The sequence below is a fragment of the Centroberyx affinis genome, unplaced genomic scaffold (genome assembly GCF_046629955.1).
Source record: "Centroberyx affinis isolate AG114_WGS23_722 - 3 ecotype Tasmania unplaced genomic scaffold, CSIRO-AGI_Caff_v1 ptg000722l_1, whole genome shotgun sequence".
NCBI classification, from domain to species: Eukaryota; Metazoa; Chordata; class Actinopteri; order Beryciformes; family Berycidae; genus Centroberyx; species Centroberyx affinis.
Genome location: NW_027279339.1, coordinates 135870 through 158997, shown reverse-complemented (window position 1 = coordinate 158997; position 23128 = coordinate 135870). Strand labels below are relative to the sequence as shown.

General features: G+C 43.5%; 1 protein-coding gene across 1 annotated transcript; it reads left to right on the top strand.

Moving 5' to 3' along the window:
- The first annotated feature begins 133 nt into the window (after window positions 1–133).
- galns (galactosamine (N-acetyl)-6-sulfatase) lies at window positions 134–23060 on the top strand. The gene is made up of 14 exons (XM_071519699.1): window positions 134–268; window positions 591–714; window positions 1437–1511; window positions 1655–1757; window positions 2020–2163; window positions 3005–3071; window positions 3794–3921; window positions 4399–4538; window positions 4764–4867; window positions 10090–10247; window positions 10860–10962; window positions 16430–16551; window positions 20735–20852; window positions 22580–23060. The coding sequence occupies exons 1-14, from the start codon at window positions 158–160 to the stop codon at window positions 22664–22666; spliced, it is 1584 nt and encodes a 527-aa protein (XP_071375800.1). The 5' UTR covers window positions 134–157; the 3' UTR covers window positions 22667–23060.
- Window positions 23061–23128: the final 68 nt, after the last annotated feature.

The following is a 23128-nucleotide window of genomic DNA, read 5'->3' as shown; positions in this document are numbered from 1 at the left end:
ATACAAAATGATTTGTTTGTTATCTTAAAACGTGCCGTAAAGAATCGCTTACAATTGCTTCATTGTGTATGCGCAAGTGTTGCGCTTAAGTCCCGCATGAAAGCGAACAAACCCACTTCCTCTTCGGCTACAAGTCATATGACTCTACTGCACTGCAATGCAAGTGATGTCTATGCAAACTTTGGCTTTCTTCTGTGTTATAATATGTGGTTGTTGGACACAGAAGCCACCAGTGCCTCCAAACATTATCATCATGCTTATGGATGACGTAAGTTACGATGTTTGTGTGGCTGGGACAATTTTACAATTCAGTGTCGTACAGATCAGATCAGTGAATGAGTGAGTGACAGCTCAAATCTCTCTCTCTCTCTCTCTCTCTCTCTCTCTCTCTCTCTCTCTCTCTCTCTCTCTCTCTCTCTCTCTCTCTCTCTCTCTCTCTCTCTCTCTCTCTCTCTCTCTCTCTCTCTCTGTTTTTTGGGGAGAGTAGTGGCTGCTTGTGAGTTAGTCTGTGTGTGTGTGTGTGTGTGTATCAGTATTTGTTGCAGTTGTTATAGACTCTTCCTCCTTCCTTACTTCCCTCTGCCCTCCAGATGGGTTGGGGGGACCTGGGTGTGTTCGGCCAGCCCTCTAAAGAAACCCCCAACCTGGACACTATGGCTGCTCAGGGCATGCTGCTCCCCAACTTCTACACAGCCAACCCGCTCTGCTCCCCATGTGAGTCAGCAGCACATAAAGACAACAGCCTCAACCAGATTTTACTTTATTGCACAATATTCATTTCACTCTCTTAACATAGTTGCACCGATTTCTATCTTGTTACTGGGAATTGTCTCCTGTGTTTTTTATTGTTAAGTGGATAAAATGCTGAATGAACTCAGGATTGATCATTTGAACATAGAAATTCACTGCGTGCGACCTAGAGGCACACCTCTGTTGTTACCTGAAATTAAGCTTGTTGCACCTCCATATCGTAATTTACACACCATGCAAGGCAAGGAGCCTGCTACAGCAATGCTATGCAGCCAGCAGGCTCCTTTAGCTTCCTTTGAAAGTCAATTCAACTGTAATGAATAAGGGGTTTGAGTGTGCAATATTGGTCGATACTGGAAAGGAATCCACGAAAAGCAGAAACAATTTGATGTACAAATCAAGACTAAGCTATGGTTGCCAGAGCAATATAGTTGTGATCCTTTCTGGGACAATACACTAGTAAAATATACTCATTTTACATTTTACTAACAACATTTTTATGCAAAAGAGATCCGTCCTCATAATTAATAATTTGAGCACATTAGACTAATTACTTAGCTATCTCCAACGTGTGTGATGTTTGCGCCAGGAGGAAGGTCGGTGCATGACACTTGACTCTGTTTCTTTTCCAGTGAAGTCCAGTATCCAAACCCTAATGACAGTTTTTTTTATCATTTTAATCACAGCTAGAGCTGCACTTCTTACCGGGAGGCTGCCTGTCAGAAATGGATTCTACACCACTAATGCCCACGCCAGAAATGGTAAACTCTCTGTTTATCCTCACCATGTAAATTATTCAGTTGCAAATAATTCCTCGCAGGTTCCTCATTGCTTAGGCTACAATGTGCAGTATGCAGTACAGTCATGGAATGTTTTGTTTACTAACCTTTGACCTTTTTTATAGCGTACACACCTCAGGAGATAGTGGGAGGAATCTCCAAGGATGAGATTCTATTACCGCAGATGCTGAAGAAAAAGGGCTATGTCAGCAAGATAGTTGGCAAGTGGTGAGCTCTTCATATTTCTCTAGTGTTTGTTTTAGAGGTTTATGACGTTTTTAGAGGTTATACCAATGACTATGAAGTATAACAACTAACAGTCTTTCTAGAAATGAGTTCAATGAGATGGATCAGTAATATCCACTTGGCTCGCAAGGTTAATGGGTCAGTAAATTACAGTAAATTGAGAAAATAATTGATTTTTTGATGATCCCATAAATTAATGACATTGTTCTTATGGTTTGTGAATCTACTTTATTTGTCGTCACAGGCATCTTGGCCACAGACAGCAGTACCTTCCTCTGGAGCGTGGTTTTGATGAATGGTTTGGTGCGCCAGACTGCCACTTCGGGCCCTACAACAGCAGCCAGAGACCCAACATCCCCGTCTACAACAACTCAGAGATGATTGGCAGGTAGAATCACACACACGTGAGCACTCAGATGCCCCTATACACAGCAACAGACACACAGAAACAAAGACCGAAAATCTATAAAAAAAAATCATCTTTCCCCATGACTCAGTGGAATAGTTTGTCTGGCTGCTCCTCTGGATGAGTTGAGTTTGTACCCCCCCCCCCCCCCCCCCCCCCCCTCCTCCTTCCCCGTACCAGCTGTGCTTGTGTATTCCATTTTCCGCCCATTTGTTTTCCCCAAAACAGCCATATGTGTATTCAGGGTCATTGGCACTGGCAGCCGGGCGTGTTTTTTCGCTTAGCCGTGGGTTTAATCAGCGCAGCATACCTGGGCCCTGGACAGACGTACACACACACACACAGTACACGCATAGACACACATATACACACACGCGCCCTCAGGAGACGGCAGGTTGCGTAGGCGGTGTGCGAGGACACCTGGAACAAGCGGAGCATGAGAAAGAGAGACGCCTGTCACTGCTTCTCTGCTCGCTGCGCCACGCTTCAGCGCCACCTCATAACAGTTCCCTCTGCTCGGCTCTGCTGAGACTTCCCAAATATGTCTTTCTCCAAAATCTCCTCCAAACACAGTCTGCGAGGGGGAAATATGCTTCCAGTGTCTTAATGATATTGTCTGCAGTAGTTTCGCTCAATTTAGAGGCAGATTCAAAGCCCTGACAAAACAATCAGGTGCTTGCAAAAATACATATTTTTTACCTGCATCGACTGGTGGAATAAGATTAGGTGAAATGGATTGGTGTGGCTTCAGCAAGTCCTCAAAAGTGATGATGGGTAACTAGGTATAGTAAATGAATCATGTCAACCCACTTTTTTTCCCCAGATACTATGAGGAGTTTCAGATTAATAGGAAGACCGGAGAGTCAAACCTCACACAGATCTACTTGCAGGTGAGTTAAAGGTCCGGCTGTCCCTTCTAGAGTTGGTTCTGTCTAAGATAAAACTCTTGCAGTGGAGCATAAGTATATCAGATTGGCACAGGTAATTCCTATTTTTTTACATTTTCCTTTGCAGAGCAATTAAACCAGCTGCAGAGGTCTATCTAACAGGTCATTTAAAGACTGATGTTGGCCTTTGATCGTTGCAATAGTTTTTACTAGCAGAAATGGATGGGTGACTTCTGCACGCACACATAATGATTAGCTCTCCCGCCTGCGCCAGTCCTTTCCATTCTATTCCTAAAGGGATCAAAAACAGCATGCAGAGACACACTGCATGCTTGAGAGGTGTAATATATCATTGCAAGCAGAGGATGGATGTATCAAGCAGTGCTTTGTAATGCTCCTATTAGCATGTCTTATGGGGACTGTTGTCAGTAGCACAGTTATTCATGGTGGCTGAAAGCACGCAAAATGACACAAAAAAAAGCAAAACGTTCAAATGCTGGCTTGTGTTTGTGGTCGTTAAGTTTTGTTCTGCTTACTCTCAGCCGCCAGAAATAAATAAGTTTGCTGCCGAGAACGATCCCCATAAGACATGCTGGCATTAGTATTATAATGTGATCTATATATACAGCCCTACAGCCTCAGTGTGGAAGTAACTACAATATGTCATTTTTTGACTCTGCACTGACAGTGTTGTAACGGTCTAACACCACCTCCCGCCTCTACAGGAGGGTCTTGACTTCATATATCGTCAGGCTGCAGCCCGCCAGCCCTTCTTCCTCTACTGGGCTGCCGACGCCACTCACTCCCCTGTCTACGCCTCCAAACGCTTCCTGGGGAAGAGCCAGCGTGGCAGGTAGAGTCCTATATCCTACCTCACTGAGTTTTATTTGGTGTTATTTTGCATAGGCTTAGGCTACCGTTGACACGGGGGCTGGGCGATATATCGTATAATATCGATATTGTGATATGAGACAATATATCGTCTGGGATTTTGGTTATTGTTATATTGTGAAATAACTTAAATGCTACTTCTTCCTGGTCTTAAAGGCTGTGTTACGGTAAAGTGATATATTTTCTGAACTTATTAGCCTGTTCTGGGTGAGTAAAATGAATAATGATTGGCTTTACCTGCTCATCATTTCAATATTAGTCATTACTGATGATTACACATTTTCTTGTGTGTAAATAACTCATTCTTAAATTACTCATCCCCAAAATATCATCACATTAGTTGACACCCAGTCCAGCACACAGCAGATGCATCCAGGCTTAACTTGACTGTATATCTAAAGGGGGAAGTATGTGAGCTGTGATTGGCTGTGTGCTGCAGGTATGGTGATGCGGTGATGGAGCTGGACGACAGTGTTGGTCAGATCCTGTCGCAATTGATGACACTGGGCATCGAACGAAACACCTTTGTCTTCTTCACTTCAGACAACGGAGCTGCTCTTATGTCTGGCCCAAATGAGAGTAGGTGTCACACACACACACACACACACACACACACACACACACACACACACACACACACAGGTTGTGAATTACCTGTTCTGTTGTTTTATGTTGCCTTTGGTGAGTCTATTTCCCGTAGCTGTGTGCCTGTGTCTTTCTCTGCACTGTGTGTGTGTGTGTGTGTGTGTGTGTTGTGTGGACATTGATGCATGTGTTTGTGTGCTTGTGTGTTGGACTCCTCAGGTGGCAGCAACGGGCCGTTCCTCTGTGGGAAGGAGACCACCTTTGAAGGGGGCATGAGGGAGCCTGCCATCGCCTGGTGGCCTGGACGCATCCCAGAGGGCACGGTGAGGAATGCCGCCACGCTTTCAAGCTTCTAATCAAATCAAGCCTCCCCCCCCAAAAAAAGAGGATCACTCACTAAATCCCAAAGACCATCGCATTCAAGCTGGTCCTAGATAAGCCTACGGACTCCAGAGATGCTGGTTAGATCCAGAGCCAGGTTTTTTTCTTCTAAGCGTTGCCGCCGCCTATCAACAGGTAGCAGGAGCAGAAATGTTCCATCTATCTGTAAAGCTGCAGGCGCTGTACTGTCAAGCAGGTTGAGAGTAAAGGAATAATTATTTCACTAATCCTTTCTCTTGCACTGTTGTTGCTTTTTGTTTCAACTGTGTATCATTTACCGCTTTACGTCTGCAGACTGTGGCCCACCGGTGTCGTTCAGCGTCCATAAAGTGATTGAACTCCATAAACAGTTAAGATAAACTGTTTGTTTGAGTGCCGGCACATAGCGTGTGTGTGTGTTTGTGTGTGTGTGTGTGCTCTCTCGCTGTTTCCCAAATATTTTAGGCTGGTGTTAATAAGTCTCAACACCCCATCTCTCTCTCTCTCTCTCTCTGTCTCTCTCTGTCTCTCTCTCTGACTCTCACTTTTTATTCCTCCATAAGCATGTGCATGGAAAGACCCCCCCACCCCCCCACCCCCTACCCCCTCTCCCAACTTAACCCCCCACACCCACCCACACCCTGATCCTCTAAGCCTGTGCGTTCTGCAAATGACTTTTAATTGTATTAGGGGCAGCTGTGACACGGGGCTGTGACGCAGAGGGATTTGGTGGAGGAGCGAGCGGAGGCTGCAGTCTGCAGGCTGCAGTAAGCCTTGCCCCTGGCTCATCTCACAGGGGTGTGCTGGGGCCTGATAGCGCTGCAGAGTAGCGAGGGAGAGGGGGATTGGGAGCGTCTTAAGCGGCTAATCTGTTTGTGTGTTTGCTGAGGTTGGATTGAGCCGTAATGAGGACTTCAGTATCTGAATATGCCAGGCGCTCAGGATAAAGGAACGGGGGGGGGGGGGGGGGGGGAGTGCAAGGAAGGAAGCAAGGAAGAAGTAAAAGAGGTGGCTGGTACAGAAAGGAGAGGGGGAGGAGGACTGCTGGGGAAGCTGGCACTGCCACACTGCCAGGGATGGTGTTTTGTTTGCGGGGCTTTGCTGCACCTGTGCCACATTATGCTTGACCAGTTCAAACTCTCTGTGTGTGTGTGTGTGTGTGCAAGAGCCTGCATGCCTACTTATACATACATGCACATATGTATACGTGTTGTGTGTGTGTTTGCCGTGCATATGTGTGAGTCAGTGCGTGACAGAGAACTACCTGCTTTAAGACCAGCTGAAGAGACGGCTGTAAATAATACGGCTATCGAGCAGAACATCACAAAACACCTGTGTGTGTGTGTGTGTGTGTGTGTGTGTGTGTGTGTGTGTGTGTATGTGTGTACGTGTGTGTGTGTGTCTTTGTATTTATAGTCAAGGCTTGGAGAATGGGGGGCTAGATCCTCCCTGAAGCTCTCTGGGGGTTGTGATGACAAAGCGGCTTTGTTGGAGCTACTGTACTCTATAGCTGTGGCTTTATCTGTTTCTGCTGCTTGGGAGGGAGGACAGAGGAGGCACAGGGTCGCCCCCCTCTCTCTTATTTTGCGCTGGACTGAAATCTCTGTTGATCTGCACATTGAAAACGTCTGTAAGCTCTTTGAGCAAAATGCTGGACACAACAAACAGCCATGCAAGCCTTTGTTAAGAGGGGCTTCCAGCTGGGTTACTGTACAGACACAGCTCAAATCTTTACAGTATTAAGATGAGGAGATAAGTTGGCATACCTACCAAGTGAATGATGGGAAGATCACTCCAGTGTATATGGGGAGATGCCATTAAAATTTCCACACAGTCAGCAGAAACAAAATGCACATTGTCTCAGTTGTGTATTTGTGTTTTATATTTATTTATTTTATTCGCATCTATGGATGCATCCGAGACAAAAGCAGTGATTTAACATAAATTTGTCAAGTTCTCTTACCTCTCTCGTTAAGAAATGTAATCCATTAATTGTGTTCTTTCAAGGAATTGTAGTCTTTTATTCATTGACTCATATTCAGATGGGTGAAAGGAGGTGTGCTGGAATGAAGGAGCGTGGACGGAGGGAAGCAGGTGCAGGTTCAGCATTCCCCCAGTGCCTGTGGGGGGAGAGGGGCATGCCAAGGAGGAGAGGGGGATGAGGGTGGTGGTTGTAGGAGAGGAGGGGAGGGAGGAAGGAGGGGGGGGGGGGGGGGGGGTGTTGGCCCCCCAATGTTGTAGAGCGTCACAATCCCTTTTGTTGTGTTTTATCAGGCAGCAGACACACAGGCAGAGTGGCTGAGACAGGGATAGAAGCACTGCCTCCTCAGATAACCAACATCACCACTCACAACACAGAGAAAGAAATGCACAGAGAGAGAGAGAGAGAGAGAGGAAGAGAGTGACATTAATAGAGAGTGATGAGGCAGACAAAAAAAGGAAGAAACAAAGGGTGACGAAAGAATGAAGTTTCATGTAGACTACAAAAGAGGGCAAAGCTAACAAAGAATGGAAGAAAATGAAAGATGGCGGCTCTTAAGATAAATTCCTCTGTCAGACCAGTCTGAGTTTGGAAGTTTTGGTTTTTGGTAGCACAAGTTAATATGAACTAAATGCCAGTTTTGGCTCTTCTTTTGTCCTCTTTTTTGTGTTTTGTGTATGTGTGTGAATATGTGTGTGTGTCTGTTTGTGCATGTGTTTGTATGTGTGCATATGCGTGTGACAGGGTTGTAAGAAAGGGAGGAAGACGGAAGTGAAGGACTAAATGTGTTGCTGATTGTGTGTGTGTGAGAGTGAGTGAGAGTCTGGATGTGCAGATAGATCATGGAATGCATTGCAGGGCCTTTTCTGTGGCTAGTTCTGTGGATGCAGAAGAAAAGGGAATTCATTTCAGTGCTTAGGAGCTCGTGTGTGTGTGTGTGTGTGTGTGTGTGTGTGTGTGTGTGTGTGAGAGAGAGAGTGTGCGTGTGTGTGTGTCTGTATGTGTGTGCTGGCTGCCGATAGGAGCACAGCGGCACATGGCGGCGCAGCTGCAGAGTCCTGATAGCACTATCTGATTGTGAGCGTGCCGTCTCCCTCTAAGGCTCGCTCAGGAGAGAATGGAACGGAAGATCAAGGATGACAGCAAAAAAATGGCATTTTATCTGAAAATAGTTCAAAGTTTATAAATAAAATAAAGCTTTTCACTGGGACTGGGAAAAGGAGATAAAACACCAGCTCGCTCCAGCTCCAGCCGCCTGCCTGCCCAGGCCTTGTCCTCTCCCTACTTCCTCTCCCCTTTCTCCTTGCTCCTCCTTTTTCATATTTTTTATTTTTTTTTATTTTTCCTCGAAACTCATTTTGAAAGAGAGGTTTTATAATAAACCTGCAAGCCGAGATTAGAGGGGAGACTGAAGAAATGCACCCCTTCCCTACATGTGCGCGCACACACACACACACACACACACACACACACACACACACACACACACACACACACACACACACCACACATGTCCTCTCATGACTATGCATTGTTACCTTGTTAGCTTTCATAGAAGAAAATCCAGCATAAAAGAGGATGCACGTGTTATTCCTGCAGTATTGAATACTTCATTCTTGATTTGTGAACATGAATAAATCGCCCCCAGTGCCAGAAAAATGGAGCCAAGTCATCAAGAGACGAATCTTAGAGCTGCTCCACTGATGGCGAATGGGAGACCAACACACCAATATTGCTCAGGGTGATTTTACAGGACGTGGGCACGAGAGCAACATACATGTCAGCAATACCATAAAATTAAACCCACTTGGATATAAAAGCTCAAAGGTCAAGCTCAACATGGAGCAGTGCCAGGATTTGTCTCATGATGATGATGACATCACAGTTTAGAGGCTTGGCTGTCTAGTTTCCAGCTGTGGGAGAGAGTTGATCATGTTCACAAGTATTGGCTAAAAATTAACTGAGGTCATCGAAATAAAATATAACAGGGTTCCCACCATCCTGGAAAACATGGAAAAGTCATGGAAGTTTAAAATAGTTTTTTCCAGGCCTGGAGAAGTTAAAGGTTTTTTTCTTGAATACTGTCAAATGTCACAAAAAGCTGTGGCTGGCTCTGACCTATTAGAGGAAAATATCGTTGGTTGCTGACTGTTTTTTATTGACAAAGTTAAAATAATATTATAATCCTTGATTTTCAAGTGAAAAACAAACTAATGCTAAAGCTAGTGTAGTTGATTTGAGTTACTTAGTTCAGTCGCTTTAAAATTGGTCATGGAAATTTGAAAACGGGGTCATAGAGAATTCACAGAAAAGTTGGGAATTTCATCAGTGAAAAGGTGTGGGAACCTTGATATAAATAATGTGTTTGTTTTAGTGTATGTTTTCACTTTAATGTCCAAGTACCATATTACAATTACAATTTACAATTTACAATTTCACATTTGGCAGACGCTTTTATCCAAAGCGACTTACACATGAGATTTTCATACAACACAAGCAAGGTTCTAGTTAGAAGAGAACAACGAGAGTAAGTGCTATAAAGCTAAGCTAAGCTACGAGGCAGTGCTACAAGGCAGTGCTATGAGGCAATGCTATGAGGCAATGCATAGAGTGCATAGAAGCAAATTTTTTTTTTTTTTTTTTTTTGGTTACCCGGGCCATTAGGTGAGAAGGTATTCGCTAAAGAGCTGGGTCTTTAGCCTTTTCTTAAGGATTGAGAGGGACTCTGCGGATCGAATGGAGTTTGGTAACTCGTTCCACCACCGGGGAACCACAGAAGAGAAGAGTCTGGCTAGAGACTTAGGGCCTTGTTGTGGTGGCAGCACCAGGCGCCGCTCCTTGGCAGAGCGCAGTGGGTGGGAGGGAGCATAGACCTGAATGAGGGAGTTCAGGTAGGTCAGGGCCGTTTTGGTTATTGTTTTGTAGGCGAGCATCAAGGACTTGAACTTGATGCGGGCATATGTAGGTAGCCTACCATGTGTGTTTGTGCATCCACCTGTTACTGTGCTTTATGCTGCATTGTCTCTCCCTCTGGTTGCTCCATTTACCAAGACTCTATTTCAGGATATCCTAACACACTGGCTTTGTGAAATAGCTGCTTTTGAAACAGTATTGAAGTACTGGGATTCAAATTTAAAATGCTCCTCTACAACCTGATAGCAGTTGTTGTCTTGAGTTATCTTGTGTTTCCTTGTCCTCATGCAGGTGAGCTTCCAGCTGGCCAGTGTGATGGACCTGTTCAGCACCAGCGTGGCCCTGGCCGGCCTCAGCCTGCCTGATGACCGAGCCCTGGATGGACTGGACCTGACACCTGTCCTGCTGAACCACACACACACACTCCAAAACACTTCACTCGCAGACAGGTCAGTGCGCATACTAGCTGTTGTGGGATTTTGGCGGTCAGATAGAGACTTGGTTATAGCTGAACTTGTCTTCATTAAGGAGCCTGCAGGCAGACGATCAGAGAGTAGCAGAGATGTTAGGTTTTCCTTTTTTCAGTATTTAATGTTTTGTCCCCTTTAGTTTTCATGGCAGATCGGTGTTAACCTGCTTTTTATGTTCCTGATCACATCCCTGAGTTGGAGAGCGAGGTTTGTTTCATCATGTAAGAGAATAAACCAAGGCAGGCTTTGTGTTTGTGTGAATACGGTGGATTAGAGATTTCTGATGGTTTGGAGGAGTTTGAGGGGGCAGAAAAGTTAATGATCCTCACTGGATGGTGGAAAGAAGATAAAGTATGGGTGTCAAACAGTACTGAAGAGTAGATCTAAAGGTGACGTGTAGGTAATAATTAAAATGCAAAAAACTGGTTGGGATTTTATATCTGGGTTAAGGTTTAGGGTTAGGGTTTGACTTGAACAGACTTGGACAGAAGAGCTAAAACCTACTTTTTTTCCAAACCAGAAGAACCCTGGAAAAACCAAATCTGAGCATTATTTCTTCCTCTAACAAGCCACTTCTCTCACCCTCAACAGGCCCATCTTCTATTACCGTGGGAATGAGATGATGGCTGTGAGGCTTGGACCATACAAGGCACACTACTGGACCTGGAGCAACTCATGGGAGGAGTTTAAAGCGGTGAGATTCCCTTTTTTACCACAGAGACTCTTTCTGTTTTCCTCAGTTCTTCATGTGCTCTGCCCCATCCTCCCTCTTTGTCTCTCCTAATCTTACTCAAACACACAAACACTTTTCTCTGTTGGTGTTATCTCGAAAAATAGCTCATCAGTTGACTGTCGTGTACATCAGTGGGTAATGAATATTAATGAAGAGAACTTATATCATTCATCAACCAGTTGACATGTTTGTTCTAACTCCAGTGGAGAATCTCTGCCTCTCCATTTATATACTGACATTTGGCATCATAGAGCTCAAAAGAAAGAAAGGCAGGTGCAAGCAGTATGGTGGAAGCACCTCCCCAGGCTATAATTACATCAACCCAGTGCTGATTAAATGTATCAGGAGAAATGTGGAAGCTTATACTTTAGAAGTAGAATAGCGAATGGGGACTCGGCGCTGTTCTGATCCCTGAGGGGAGGAAGTGGGTCCTTCTCTCACTCCTCTATCCTTAAAAACACGTCCCTCTCTCTCCCAGCCCCTCTCCTCCCTCTGTGGCTCTGCGTTTCTAGCGATCCAGTTTGTTTTATGCCCCATCGGTCGCTTAAATTGCTCTCTCCTTCAGGGCCGCTGAATCAATAGCAGCCTCCTTTATCAGCTCATGTGAACTGGAGTGGAACTTCACAAATAATGGCGTCTGATTGCCTGTGAGTTGCCTATCGATTGGTGTGTGTGTATGTGTGTGTGTGTGTGTGGGAGAGTGAGAGTGTGCGCACACGGACATGCATGTGCGATTCTCCATACAAACATGCATGTGTCTGTGTCTGTGTGTGTGTTTTATGGAGTGGCTATTGAGCTCGTACAGTAGAAGTGAAAGTTAAATCCCCAGTCTATTTCTGTATCATGTCATTATGGTTGAATTCTCAACATGCTCATCTCATGTAACTCAAAATACATTTTACAAGCAACTGAAATGTATACAAAACACAACATTGACAAATGTAAGATACACTAAGCCTCACATACAGCCATCACATACAGTCATACTTTGTGTCAACAGCTTTGTCAATCAACTTGAGAATGAAAATATGTTTAATGGTCTGTGTTTTGGCCCTTTTAACTTTTATTTGGATTAAGGATCATGCCTTAATTGTGCTACTGTTTCATCAGCCTATGAAATTACCTTAACCCTAAAATCACCATATATATCCAGTGACACAAATGTAATATCAAACACCTTTTCACTGAAACTTAGCCTAAACGAGTCTGGATGTTTTTTTAGAAACAAGAATCATGTTTTCTTGCTTGCCCTTCAGTTTTGGTAATACATAAAGATAATTTTGTTTTCTAGGCCCATGGTGAAAAATAAACAAGGGAAGATGAGTGTGTCTGTGTGAAGAAGAATGAAATTACAGGTTAATAGCTGTGAGAAGTATTGCTCTGTCCTGGCAGCGTTCATGTGGTTCAGCCATGGGGAAAATGAGAAATTTCACAGGCTTAAATGGCTCTCATCAAACTCTCTTGAGGCAGTGTGGTGATGTTAATATTGTGAAATGTATTTTGTTGTGACTGTGGCTTTGTGTCTGAAATGTTGAGTAACCCATGCATTTAGTAGTAGCTCTATGAAAGCTGTAATAGCTTTTTTTTTTTTTTTAACCTTTTTTCAAATCGGTAGAATACCTCATGAGGTGAATGGAAAGTGATAAAGGACCTGTTTCCCTCACACCTGTTAGTCCTACACTGGATACTTATTTATTGGTATTTATTGGTATGAATGCGGTTGTAGAGAGTGACAAGAGATGAAAGAGAGTGATGTGTCCTTTGCTGAGCCCACTGACTTAATTCTTGTTTTAGAAGTGCTATATAAATAAAGTTATTATTATTATCATTATTAATGGCAAACTGCAAGTATGTACAGTAGGCTACAGCAACGTGCAGCGCATACAGCCCACCTGGAACCGATCAATGTCCAGCAAATGGGCCCATAGTTCAATTGCAATATAAACAGGGCCTCATTTCTTAAAAGCATCTTAAGGCTAAGACGATCGTAGTATCGATCTTACGAAGTCTCTTTAGTTTGTGAGGTGTTTCCAAAAAGCATCTTAACTTAAAAGATGCTCTTAAAAATGATTGTAGATAACGACTGTCTCTGACCGGTCCTGGAAAGCTAAGTGCGTCTTGAGAAGGAAAACAAGCACAGATCCTCTATATATCCATCTTATATACTTTATATCTTTATTAGGCCTATATTTTTCCCGCTAGTGAGCTCTGTATAAAATGGATGGGTGTGGTGATGGTGTGGTGGAGTGGTGTGCTCCAGGAGAGGAGAACACTGAGTCGTGATAAAAAAAAAAAAAAAACGTCTTTGTGTGCTGAGGGAATCCTGTAAGAGGAGGCAAAACACAAAATGGGTGGCGTCTGCGATTGCTGCAACTGGAGTGGTGAGCTTTTGGAGAAGGGACAGGGAGGGGAAAAAAATATTCTCAAAAGAATATTCAATAACTTGCATTGAAACCAGTCATGTAGGCTGTTGTGCATCTGTTGTGTTGCCGTCGCCCAGACCGCAATGTTGTGGGAAAACCTGAACAGTGTGTCATTAAAACTGACAGCTGACTTGATCAGAGAGCAAAAGCTACGATATGAATCATCACTCCTACATCTGAGGCTATATTAATTTTTGCTCATGGGCAAGTATCTCGAGCAACAGAAAAGACAAAAGCATACAAACCCACGAACATACTGTATGCCTGTTGCATTAAATAACATAACAGTTGGATCTAAGCTCTCTACAGGCGATATAAAATAATGTCTCTGTGGTGATTCAAAGCATATATATATATATATATATATATATATATATAATTGTTTCTGTTGTGTATTTCGTTTTTGTTTAGTAGCCTCTTTGATGTATTTGCACAATATCACATTACTTAATTAATCCGTTATTATGAAACCAAGTCAACAAACACTTCAACACCTTTCATACTGACACAGCAGCTTTAAGATGCACTTAACTAACGTGGGCTCCTGCTCTAAGTGCTGCTTTGAGAAACGCACGTACAAACCTTCGTAGGATCACACTTAAAAACACTCTTAACGCGATCGTTAATGGGAAACGAGGCCCGGGTCTGTATAATGTGTTAAAATGTCCTAGTCATTCGTGCCCTGCATTTCCGTAAAATACACTAGTACAAGGGATGGGACAATATGTTTAAACCCACGATACGATTCGATACGCGATATGGGGTTCACGATTCAACACAACCACGATATGATGTAATAAATAAAAGTTAAATGACAACAATTGGGGTTTATTTTGACACACAAATCTTTCCAGCAATGGCATGGGCTTTCTAGAATGTAAACAACAATTTGAAAATGTCATTATAAAGCGAAAATAATATAATTTTTATGGAGAGCTTGTGAAATTGTGATGGGCAAGCAGTCTCATTTGTGATTACTACAGCAGAATAAATGCCCCACGATACATTTTGTCACTTCTCTGTATTGCAATACATTGAATTTCGATATATTGTCCCTTCCCTAACTAGTACCATGATGAAAAAGAGCTATTGTTTTATAGATTCAGCCACAATCTACACAAAAACTATGATTATTCCCCTTCAGAAATCATGCTTGGAGATTTTTTTTTTCTTTTTCCTGGATAAAAATAGGCACCAAATATTTCCTTTTCCAAATCCATCCCACCACCCCTGGCTGCTTCTGCACCTTATCTTGTAATGGGGACTCCTCTGCTCCAGTTTGAAAGCAGCCTGGTTGTATCTATAGCATTAATGTCAGGGGAGATATGGAGTTCTTGCTGTTATGTCTCGGGTACAAGAGACGGAGTCAGAGAGATACACACAGCAGGCCTTTCTTGCTCCTCCTCTGGGATGAGTCTTTTTGCATTTCTAAGACCTTGGCTTCAAAAGACAGTATGGGCGAGCCTGGATCATAGGAGACTCAGCGGGAGGGTGTGGGGTGGGTGGGTATATCTTTCCATTTCTCTCTCTACCTCCCTTCTCTCTCTCTCTCTCTCTCTCCCTCTCTCTCTTTGTCTCTCTCTCTCTCGCTCTCTCTCTCTCTCTCTCTCTCTCTCTCTCTCTCTCTCTCTCTCTCTCTCTCTCTCTCCCTATATATATTTGGAGGTGCTGTCTGTTGAGCGGTCCCAGAGGGGGACAGGAACAGTGCCTTACAGATGAATGCTCTCTCAATATTAGTTGTGCTCATCAAAAAGTGTGTGTGTGTGTGTGTGTGAGGGGGAAGATCTCGAAGGGGGTTCTGGAGGATTGAGTGTGACTCAATCAGCCTGTGATCGCTGCCAGGCCACTATCACAGCCTGGGAATGGAGGCATGGAGAGTTAGAGGCGTGGAAAGAGGAAGGGGAGGCGGCACAAGGAAGAAAGCCCCCGATTTTGAGGGTGACTTGAACCCCTTCATCATGCACCAACAGCACATCAGTGTAACACAATGGGTTGGAAGACAACATACATACAGGCCATAGTACAGTTAACTAGTATCGGGTGGATCCCAGCCCATATCTAAACATCCAGATCTTGTCAGTTCAATTAAATTCAGTATTTCAGATTCAGTTTTAATCATACAAAAAAACACTGAGAGCAAAGCCCTTGTTTGCAGGTGTTCCAACCAAATGTTTGTAACATTAAACAAAATATATGCAGTATATAAATAATAGTATATGAAATACAAAAGATTAGACAATTATTCAAGTTAGACACAAACACAAAGTCTTTTTGACCTGTGGGACCTTCTGCTCTGAATACCTCAGTTCATGTATTGTATACAGTTGATCCAAAGAGTGAGTGACCAGAGGTTCTTTCGTAGTTCATGAGAGCCTTGTAGCTAAAAAGAGGCAGTTCTGCTCTCTTTTAGTGGGTAGTGATCTCCTACCAACAGACAACAATGATGGCCACTGAGGCTGCCACAGGACTGAGAGCTAAACTGTCTCCAGTGGTTTAGGAACAGAAGCTGCAGCAGGCATGTAAATGACACCCGATAATTGAGAATAGGAGGGAGATAGAAGGGCCACCCTCTGTTCACAACAGTAACATGAGATTCCTTCCAGTCCAAAAGCCAAATTTACCTCTCACTTTTTGAGTCAGATAGGTGTTGCTTTCAAAGGACAGTTTATCACCTGTCCAGATGCTCAGATATCTATAATCTGATACATAAATCTGAAAATAAATACGCAGATCATTTACATCTACATGGTGCGATCTAGGCCAAGTGTTTTCCTCGTTTAAAGCCAATTTGAGATGAGCTAATGACTTTTGAATGGGACTGAAACCATGCTGAAGAATACCCGGCACAGCCAAACATTATTGGGAGTCCTGAACAGTTCTGCCTCCAGCTTAGTCCTTTAAGTGAATTCTCCTTCCCAGATACACATTGTGTTCTTTTTTGCAATATTCTCAACTGTCACCAAAAGTGGTATATACTGTATGTGTGTGTGTGTGTGCATTTCCAGGGTATCAACTTCTGTCCGGGAGAAGAGGTACCGGGTGTGACCACTCACATCCAGAAAGAACACACACTGGCGCCAATCATCTTCCACCTGGGGCGGGACCCTGGAGAAAGATACCCCATCAGGTCAGATCCCCTGAAACGATTAACTCTGCTTGCAACTGATTTCCAGGAGGGAGAGGAGGGGAAAGAGGGTGACAGAGGAGAGGAAAGGAGAAAGGGAGGGTGAGGAGGAGGAGGAGGAGGAGGAGACAGAGGACAGGAGGAGAGAGGTCAGAAAATACAAGGGGGGGGGGGGGGGGGTTTGCCTGTTGGAGCACAGAATGTGTATGAGATCAATGCTGATGCAGTGGTGTGAAAGAGAAGGCAGCTGATTGATCTGCTCAGCCGGCGCGCGCCTGATTAAACCCTCCTCTTTTGTGATTGCAAACAGCTCCTTAAAGATCACTATCTGGCCCCTCAGCCCCTCCGGTGCACCGCTGCAAGTTAAAATTGCAAGATAAATTGTTCGGGTCTAAATTGAGAGCGAGTGCTGTTTAATGGAGTTTTGTGTGTCTCCGCCTGAGCTCAGAGGAGAGAGTGAAGCCAGAGGACGCAGACTGCCAAGGCCAAACTAAGAGCATTAAGGGTCCAAAGGTAGACAAGCATCAACCTTTACTGTGGGATATTATTGTGGGATATTTACACTACCAGTCAAAAGTTTGGACACACCTGATTGAATGTATGATGTTTTTCATTCTCTTAAAGCCATTTTGATCTAAAGGCTTTTGCGTAAATGCTTGAATTTTGTTTTTACACAAATATAAATAGTGAAGTTGATGCCTGATGTATGAATTTCTTTCCAAAGCCTTTGCCTTTTCATCAGCGCAAAGGGCAGCTACTTTAAAGAATCTAAAATATAATATAGTTTTGATTTGTTTAACACTTTTTTTGGTCACTGCATTCCATTTGTGTTATTTCATAGTTTTGATGTCTTTACTAATATTCTAAAATGTGAACAATTGTAAAAATAAAGAACAATGTGTGTGTTCAAACTTTTGACTGGTAGTGTATATTATCCTTTTCAAAAGAATGGTGAAAGCTGGATAGATTAATTTACTTTTGCACTGACCCCACCATTCACATGAATGCTACCATGAGTTATAGATTCAGATGATCTCCATAATGCTTTGATGAGGGAATATTCCTACTGTGCACTCTTCTATCTGGATTCATCCTCATCCACGTATGGATTCTGTTTCGGCTCCCTGCTGCCATGAAGGCTCCCGGACTGACCTTTTCCTTTCTTCCTTCTGCCGCTCTGCCTCTCATTCTCACTCTGGCCTCATCTCCTCTTTTCACCTCCTGCTCAAACTCCTTTCACTCCTGACGTGAGATTGGATGATGAAACATTAATGTTGTTTTTGATTTGCCCACCTTTTAGCCTTGCTATTCACTTGGATGAATAAAAAAAAAGAAGAGGAAAACCAATCAACAGGCAGTCATGTGTTATGCTGAATGCTAGGTTGCGTACACACACACACAAACCAAAATGCACAATCATTTTTCATGTCTGTGGGTAGCAGTCATTGGGTTTGTCTGCAAGGTCACGATACTTCTGTGTCCTATGACCCCCCCACTCTTCCCAACATCCCTCTTGCACGCTCTTCTTCTCTCCTCTCTAATCTGTGCTGTTAATTATCCTTTCTCTCCAAACTTATGTCTTACTTTTTCCTTGTTACTTCTCTCTCTCTCTCTCCCTCTCCACCTTCTGCTATGTGTCTCGGTTCACTACTCAGCTGCTGTCCCTTGGCATCCACTGGGACCATTCTCCTCCATCCTAGTTGTGTGTGTGTGTGTGTGTGCATGTGTGTGTGTGTGTTTTGGCCGTGTGCTCCTCGGTCCCCCAGCTGGACTGGCTGCCTGGCCATCATTAATCTCTGTCTGCACCTAAAGAGCCACTTAAGATGATGTAGGGCCTGTCTGCACACATACCTTCACTACTGTCGCAGGCTGTGATACAGCAAAGAGCACACACATACACAATCCCCAGTCCAGGACAGTCACAACAGCAGCACAGTGTAGATTATCAGTATGTGCTCTGGGACAGAATATGGGAATTAACATAATTTTTACTTAGCACAATTGAGCTTCTACATGAAATATAGTTGAAATTTGAAATTCTTAACTTTTTTTTTTTTCTATTTTACATTACATTTTACTGGTTTTTTTTCTCTCTTGTCACTGATGACTTAATGGTAACTGCTCTTACCATTGTCTTAAATGGATATGGTGACTTTGGAAGAAGTCTCTCCGTGTAGATGAGGCCTGTATTGGTGAAGATGAGGCACAGACCAGCCCAGATCTGCCATGCACCTCACTGAGGTCCTCAGTGCGTTTGGATACCCCAGTGGATTTGGTCCAAGCTATTTCCTTCCACTTCGCCTTCTGCGCCCTATGGGACTGAGGTTAACACAGCCCCAGGCCCGCTGTGTCACCGCCCACCTCCAGCTCACCTCCCCAAAGCCCCGGTCACCCAGAGTTTAGTCCCAGCCCTAACGTAGCAGGCACAGTCTGGCCTCATCTGCTGCCTGCCTGCCTGCCTGCCACCAAGCTCTTCTGTCCTCAATCAATAATCCTCACTGAACTGCTCAATTTCCACTGGGGTGGAGAAGATGGTGGAGGGAGGAGGGGGAGCAGGACAGATGTATTTGATTGTCTCCTCAATTCCCCCACCTTCTGCTGTGTGTGTGTGCGTGTGTGTGTGTGTGTGTTCCAGCAGTAGTGTTATGAATCAGTAATCAGAGCAGTGACACACCTGAGCAATGCCCCCATCCCCCCTGGGTGCCATACATTATAAATCAAAAGACTTCATTTGCATACAGCCTGGTTATTATTCCAGATTTTGCCTCTGCACCAGTAAGCTAAGGGTTATAATCATGATAATGAGCTGTGCTGACTGTGGGCTTTTCATTATTTGTTTGGAAAGGGGGCATAAACAAATGATATTATTAGTTTTTGATTTAGAGGTCCGCACTGTAAGATTTTCAATGCATAGACAAAACAATCCGAAAGTTTGTATACTACGCAAGCTTCTTAGTACATTGCATGCTTTGTGTGCAGTCTTGTATGGATGAATTGAATACTTATAGCCGTTTGATAAATCTCTCTCACATTTACTTGTATTAAGTCGCTTCATCACTTATCAGAAAATGAATCACAACAATCAATAGCGGACACAGATAGGAGGGGAATGAAATGTCCCTCTTGCTGATCAAGATACTGTCTTCCAGGGAAGCAGAATTCACGATATTAGATAGCTGGAGCAATTTAATCTGAATCTCCGCTTTTCAATTTGAGGAAAGTAATCCAGTTGGCTCCCTATCGGCTCGGATCACGATGCTTGGGGTAGTTAGCTTATGACGAATGTGGCGCACAAGGAGAGGGGCTAATTCCGGCCGGCACACACTACCAGTCCGGTGATTGTAGGGCAGAGTAAAGGCTGAGAATACGGGGGGGGGCGGGAGAGGAGCAGGTGCTGCCTCGTGGAGGAAGCCCCGTTGCCCTGTGGGAGATCTAGGGGGGAGGGTAGGTGTGAGCTGGACAGGGCCCGGGGTTATTACTCTAATTGACACTTCACCTCACACACATGCACATGCTCCCCGGGGGCCAATCAGAGGGCTGGGTTTGGGAAGAGGGCGGGAGTGGAGGGAGGATGGAAGGCTGGCACAGGTGCTGCTGGCGAGTGTATCAGGGGTGTAATTGCACTGCTGATATTTGTCTATCCGTGTGTCACGCCACCAGACGCCCACTCTCCCAACACACACACATGCACACACACAGCCCATTAACCCTACAGGTCCTATTGAGAGTAGCGTTCCTTTGAAAGCCTTCAGGGCCTCTGTGTTTTACACACTGAATATAATAATGCACAGAGGTGCTCAGGCTCACTGGTGTCCAACAATAGTAATTGAGAGACAGGGGAGGGGAGAGGGGTTACATAGTCCATCCTGCTGAGTGCGCTTTCCCAAAGGGGGTCAGCGTGGACGGTGTGTTCCCGTGTGTGTGTGTGTGTGTTTATGTGTCTGTTTTTGTTGTTGAAAGCTATGTCCTCACTCTGATATAATGAGTTAAGCTTGGAAGCTACAGAAGCGTCTCCATGGTGTTATTAATGTGTACATGCACACAGTGAATTCACTGCTGCACACTTTCACAACAACACACACATTTCACCTTCCAGGGTTTATATCTATTGGTGTCTGTGTGTTTGTACTTGCATGTCTGTGTGTGTGTGTGCGTTGGTGGCTGTGTGCGTATTGTGTGCTTGCAGTGTTTTATCTAGGGAGTACGAGGATGTGCTGAGCAGGATCTCCCCAGTTGTGGAAAAGCACAAGGCGACCCTGGTGCCGGGCACTCCCCAGCTCAACATGTGTGACTTGGCCGTAATGGTGAGATTTATAATCCATAAATAAATATAGATTTTACTTTCATGACACACTATAAATCAGGTGATACATTGTTTCTGCACTGTGTGGTGTTGTGTCTGTTTAATAATGAAATAAAAAGAGGCAGATCGTCTTAGTAGTATAAACAGGCTTTGTCATGCGTCAAAGCTAGCTGTTGCCCACCACCTCCAGAGGCGGTGGACCAAACCTAGATTTGAAGCCAGATTCAGTCAATTTACACAACAGATATGTTTCTTTTCGGCCAGCAGTCCTCAAAGCCAGACATGAAAAAGCACATTTTCATTAAATGAAAATACGACCTCTCTTTTGCACCCTATCTCTCTGTTCCTTTCTATCACACTTGCACATCAGATAAATTAAATAATTAAGGGAAATTGATAAAGCCTTTATGAAAGAATTGATAAAGCTCTCTGTATAGAGAAGCTTTTCTCATTTCCTATCTGCCTTCAGTCTGCGAAGAGCCTGAGGACCATTATTGTTCCGCTCCAGCAGATTCTGCCTTTTCTTTTCATATTTGTTTACCACTGTTATTTACACGCTCCTTATTTGCAGAATATATTATAATATTTGAGGGAATCAGAAGTCATCGCCCCCATCTGGACCTTTTCTCCTTGATTGTTTGTCTGTGTTATGCTTTTGTAAGGAAATTACTTTTTGCCATTTACAAAGCAGCTGAATTGAGCTCTGGCTTTGTTTCCTTAAGGATCACTCTCAGCGATGAAGATTGTGATTTGCACTGCTGTCGTCTGGATCATTCATATAACAGCACTGCCCCCTTGTGGTGGACAGTATAAACACCATTCCTTTAGGGGTTAGGTCATTTTTGTGTCCTGTCCTTTCCATTTCTGTGTCTTCTTCGGTGTAATGTGGGTTCTGTATCATTAAGTGGCCATGCATTAAACTCAAGCAAACTTTTATTTACACTTTTTATTTACACTTTTTTATTTACACTTTTAAAAATGCATGGTCTGACAGAATAATGCACCACTTGACAGTCTGAATTTCATTGCCTTTTGATGACCATTTTTCATATCATTTAGCAGAATTTGTTCATGGAATAACTGATTAATTCAATATTGGTGCCTTGACGATGTTATGGACAGGGATTTACACTGAGAACAATTGCACAGTGCAAAGCCTAGTCTGCAATGTCGCCAAATCGCCCAATATTGAATGAATCAATTATTTAATGAATAAATTCTGCTAAATATGATAGATTTTGATCAAAAGGCTTTGAAATTACGTCATACATTTTGTAAAAAAGAAAAATAGCTGTAGGCTATCTAGGCTACAGTCTGGGATACATTTACAACCTTGGAAAAAAAAAAATCACAAAACTGATTTTGTTTTTGTTTTTTCAAACTTGTAAATAACTGTGCCAGTCCAAAAATGTTTGCTTTTGATAAATGGAAACAAATGACACGCCAACAGCCACACAGGACACACATTACACAGGAAAAGACACAGAAATGGACACAGGGCAGGACACTGAAGCCACCTAATGGTACAAGACTCTCATTACACAGGAAAAGACCCACAAATGATCTAACCCCTCTATCCACTGTTATTCTTCTCTCTGTGCTCTGTTATTCTCCTGTAAGGATTGAGCTGTTTGTCAATTCTTACAGGAGAATAACAGATCTTCCTGCAAAGACCATCCTTTAACTAAACATGCATGTGCTTACTGCTTTTGTCACTCTCTCTAACAGAACTGGGCCCCTGCAGGCTGTGAGAAGTTAGGAAAGTGCCTCAAAGCGCCCAAGTCTGAGCCCTGGAAGTGCGACTGGCCTCACTGAGGCCAAACCTCCTGAGCCAGAGACGAGGATGAGGAAGTGATTGAAGTTGTGCCTTGCTACAGATCAACAACCAACCCTGTTATGTTAAAGTATGTGAAATGTTTTAACGTACAGTTTTGAAGAACAATACATGATGCATTAGTTAACATCAAGGGAATTTTATTGTTTGTATGAATTTTTAACAGAAGTATGCAATTACTTTTTTCAGTCTGCTTTATTGCAACTGTGCAAATGATGAGACATTATTTCCACAACAGCTTTTATACATTTGTACTGCAGACATACTGCATCAATGATGATTGCTTAAGGTAATAATTAATAATATAATTCTGTATATTTTTTTAGTTGCACTGTAAGACATGATGTTCCCAATAAAAGTGAACTTTTTATACAACATTGTGATTATTTTTGGGGTTGTAAGTAAATACATGAATATGGATACATACATACATACATACATAC

Bases quoted from the DNA above. Each gene is read 5' to 3' on its own strand.
- galns (XM_071519699.1), top strand. From the start codon at position 158: ATGCAAGTGATGTCTATGCAAACTTTGGCTTTCTTCTGTGTTATAATA. The intron at 4,868-10,089 runs GTGAGGAATGCC...GTCCTCATGCAG, and splicing joins GACGCATCCCAGAGGGCACG to GTGAGCTTCCAGCTGGCCAG. The intron at 10,248-10,859 runs GTCAGTGCGCAT...CACCCTCAACAG, and splicing joins AACACTTCACTCGCAGACAG to GCCCATCTTCTATTACCGTG.